The sequence below is a fragment of the Zeugodacus cucurbitae genome, chromosome 5, assembly GCF_028554725.1.
Source record: "Zeugodacus cucurbitae isolate PBARC_wt_2022May chromosome 5, idZeuCucr1.2, whole genome shotgun sequence".
Lineage (NCBI taxonomy): Eukaryota > Metazoa > Arthropoda > Insecta > Diptera > Tephritidae > Zeugodacus > Zeugodacus cucurbitae.
The window spans coordinates 68,872,990-68,877,189 of NC_071670.1; the positions used below are offsets into that span (position 1 = coordinate 68,872,990).

At 38.1% G+C, this 4,200-nt stretch overlaps 1 protein-coding gene across 1 annotated transcript; it reads left to right on the top strand.

Annotated features, from left to right (window-relative positions):
* Positions 1–2,061: 2,061 nt before the first annotated feature.
* LOC105215364 (uncharacterized) lies at positions 2,062–3,228 on the top strand. The gene is made up of 2 exons (XM_011189230.3): positions 2,062–2,720; positions 2,872–3,228. Exons 1-2 carry the CDS (start codon positions 2,483–2,485, stop codon positions 2,913–2,915), a joined length of 282 nt encoding a protein of 93 aa, XP_011187532.1. The 5' UTR covers positions 2,062–2,482; the 3' UTR covers positions 2,916–3,228.
* Positions 3,229–4,200: the final 972 nt, after the last annotated feature.

Genomic DNA, 4,200 nt, shown 5'->3' on the forward strand with positions numbered 1-4,200 from the left:
AGAAAAAACAACAACAACAACAAAACCAAAACTTCACAACTGGCTGAAAAAAATAAACTTAAAAGGTAAATAACTAAAATACAACGGAAAATGAAACTCCACTCCCTTGTCGCCGCACCCCTCCCCCGCCACCCGTCGCAACCAAAAACAACGCACCGCAGTGCACCCATTTGTGCAGCTCTGATATCTGCGGCAGTGACAATGTCAGTGGCTGGCAGCGAATGTTAGTTGACGGCTTGCGGCAGCAGCATGTAATATAATTCCCACCACTTGCCCATTTGGCATCGCCCGAATTGTATGGAATTTCAACCGCAGCCATTCACCTAAAACACTGCACAATTAATGACAACAATTGCTGGTGTTTTCCGGTTGCCATGGCATCAGTACCAGCCCAGCGCTGCACTCAAACAACAAATATGTGTAGAGTAACTGTTTTGTGTGTGTGTGTGTGTTTCTATGTAAATGCACGTATATTTGTTCTTGCCACACACATACTTACATGAAGCTTTGGAAATTCTGTTGCACGTTGAATGTGTTTATTCTGCTGTGCCGTCATCAAATCAGAATGTGCGTGTATGCTGGCAACAAGTGGCGCATAATGCTCCAAAACGGTGGAACAGTGGGTCCAAGTAGGAAAAAAGGAGGAATTTTTATTTGAAAGTTTTGTTAAATTTTGGACTCATATCGAGTGAGTTATAATTTCATTAAAATTAGGTAAAGATATCTAACTGTAAATATAAAAATTAAATGTCTAGGTATTCGGTCGATATGGCGTGTCTCATAGCTAAACCTTCATGTTGTAATAGCTCTTAAGAACTAAATTAAAATAAAGGTTCGGTTTAAGGAAACGAACAGAATCAAATAAAAAACTCATTCAGGTAAGGTAAACAAATTAAAATTTTCAGAAACTTTTAATTCCAGCAAGTCTGAGAAAAATAAAAATAGTGCCTTTAGTTGGAATTTGGTCTTTCCAGATTTTATTTGGTTATCCCTTCTCTATTTCTTTCACTACAAAACCACTTTTTCTCTCTTTCTTTCGCTCCACAACCAATCATTTGTATGATCTTAATCTTCAACTTCGTATTCCATGGTTTTGCGATACATATCTTGGACTATCTAATTCATATTTCTGATGGATTCTTATCTGGATCGCAGAGATTGTAGAGTCGAAATCTCACGGATAAGAAAATAGCAGTAAAAGTGTTCCAATTTCACATTATGGTTAGATTGTGTTTCACCCATTTGGTCTAACTAGAGAGCTAATGAGCAATTCTAATTATGCGCTTTTCAAGTAACAAAATAAAAAAAAGTTCCAAAAGAGCTATTTAAAGATATTATCGTGCATAATTGGGGTCTTAGTAATATTACGAAATTATATTTTAAATCATAAACATTTGAATTAATAAAAAAGTATTCGCTTTTTAAGCTACAATGACACACTGTACCTTGGCGTGGGGGGCTCTGTTTAAATTCTGAGTGATTATGATGCAAGCTCATTGTTGTCGGTTATAACTATACCGCTAGTGAAGGTGGGTAACTTTGCACACAGTTGTACACATCTATACTTAACTCGGTCTATGACAGCGGTGAATTAAATACTGTCAGTCGTTTGCGGAAGTAGAATGAGTGCAGCGTTGCAACAGTGATGAGCTTGACTAACCGTATAAAAGTCGAATAAAATTGTCTGTATTAAAAAAATAGAAACGAAAAAAATTGCAAAGTAGTTCATAATAGTGAATGCAAAAAACGCTCGGACAGACAGCAATTGTTGAAAGGCGGAAAACAGCCAGTGCAACAACAATCAAGGCAGCTGATGATTGCGACTGACAATTGCTTATCACCGCAACAAAGGTGCTTGTTTGCATGCTTAATCAAAGCCACTGCCCAACAGATTTCACTGAGTGTTTATATTTTCCTTTCAACGTCGTGCTTAACAATTTTCAAATTAAGCGAGCGCATGAAAAGCGGCCGATAAATTAGCAGCGTAACTATGAAATATTTAAATATTTAAGTGCCGCTAATAGAGCCGAACAAACAACAAAGTTTAGCGAAAATTCGTGCGAGACGCGCAGTGACTTTGAGTGAGGCATTAGGAACGCCGCCGCCGAGTAACACGCTCCGCCAGCATGTCGACGCTACGCGCTTGTGGGCCAAGCGACTGACTCACAGCCAACGGCGAACGCACGACGCTCGCGACCCTACAACGGCGCTGGCTACAGCTAAGCTCAGTACAATTCAGATCACTACGCTTCAGTTCAGTTCAGTTCAGCTCCGCTATGCTTGGTGCGCGCTTCACTCGTGTGCGTTTCAAGCTCACGCGCGCTTGTCAAACCGTTAGCCTAGTTCGATGGCTTAGCGCTTAGATAACGTTTTCGCAGTAATCAGTAATAGAAATACATAACTCGCAGAATTGAGGTGTTGCGTACACCGCTACTCCACGCTTTATCGTCTTAGTGTTCTAATCAGCTCCAACGGTGTGTCAATGTTGTCGCCGTGCAAAGCGCCTTGGTGTCGCCTCGCCATTTGGCTCATAGTCGGTTTCATTGTGCTGCTCTTGCTGTTGGTGCTCATTGCGCTGACCATCTTCGGCAGTCATCCGTGCGCAGGCGCTCTAGATGGTTGCGACGCGTTCAAATCCATTTGCGCTTCTTATAACGGTGATCATCAGTTCTTCTATAGCCAATGTGATATGTTGCGCGAGAACTGTCTGACCGGCAGCGGTGAGTTATATGCCTACATAGCTTTTAAGCGACTTCTCATTTTTTTTTATTTTTCTCTTCCTCTTCGCGCTGTCTTTTTGGCTTGACTTCGCGTGTTTGGCTGACTAATTGGGTTTTGGCTGTTCGTATTTGCATTCGCGTTTGTTTACAGATTGGCAACGCGATCACTACAATCATTGCAATGTGAATAATTAGTTGAAAAGGCGTGTTCGTTTTTTTGGCTTCAATATCAATTTCAATTGAATATCAAACCACGCTTTTTGCTGGACGCATTACATTTGATTTATATTTCACTTGAAAATAAGTTGTTTAATAATTATGTGAACTTTATAAGTTTTTAAAACAAAAAACCAATGTGCTCATTCCAAAGACTATACTTTGTTTAGCCGATAAGATTATGAATATACCTACATATATATACATATTTATTAATTTAATTGTAGCTAGTTATTTTATTCATTAATTATTAAAATTTATGATTTTAGAAATTAAATTAGAAATACCAAAAAAAATGTTTTAAATATTATTTTATATTTTTGATTTAGAAATTATAATTAATTGAAAATAATTAAATATAAAATATACATAGAGATAGAATGTGCTCTACACCAAAATTTGCTGTCTTCGATTCACATTTCTCTGCTCGCTATCTCTACGCGCCGCTCTCTTGTAAAAAGTGTACATTAAAAAGCAACAACAAAGTTATCGAGTTGAATTCGTTACAAGAGAGTATGCTTATATATCGCTAAAAGGCTATCGCCACTAACTTCAATGCCACCAAGGTTTGTTTCATAGCTTTTAGATCAGTTTCTCCATTGTGGATATATGCATGTGCTTGGTTCGATAGGGTACTCTCCAACGCTTGACAAATCGATATAAACTTAATGAGCAATTATATATTTAAATAATTACATATTACTTCATAGGAAATATAATCATAACCTTGCGATAAAAAAACCCATGAGCGAGAATATTTAATGAATTTCTAGCGATATACAAATAAGACTCCCAAATGACTCATTTATCGCAAAACTTAAAGTTCTCAGCATGCCATTCATTGCATTTAAAAAAGTTCGCTGTAATAAGAGCTGTGAGTTAGCAACCGCAAGAGGACAATCACCTGGCGATTATGACGGTGCGTCACTACTGTATATTTATACAGACCTTGAAGAGAGTGTAAAGCATAGCTGTGCTTAGTGACATGTGTAAACAGTTGAATGAGTGAGCTGCTTTGTATGAATGAAGCGCTACATGAATGGGCGATCGGCGGCGTATTTACTCATTACTACAAGCGCACTGAGTCTCTCGTAATTTAAGTTTTTCTTTCTCCACACTTTCGCACTGTTTTTAACGAGTGGCGCACGCTTTAACAATATAAATTTTTATTATATAATAGAATTATGTTAGTCGTATGTACTCATATGTGTATATGGCTGCCGCTCGCTTTGAAAGCATACGCAAAAAAACGTGACAATTAGTT

Coding starts and splice junctions, on each gene's coding strand:
- LOC105215364 (XM_011189230.3), top strand. CDS start 2,483: ATGTTGTCGCCGTGCAAAGCGCCTTGGTGTCGCCTCGCCATTTGGCTC. Junction 2,721..2,871: donor GAACTGTCTGACCGGCAGCG/GTGAGTTATATG, acceptor GTTTGTTTACAG/ATTGGCAACGCGATCACTAC.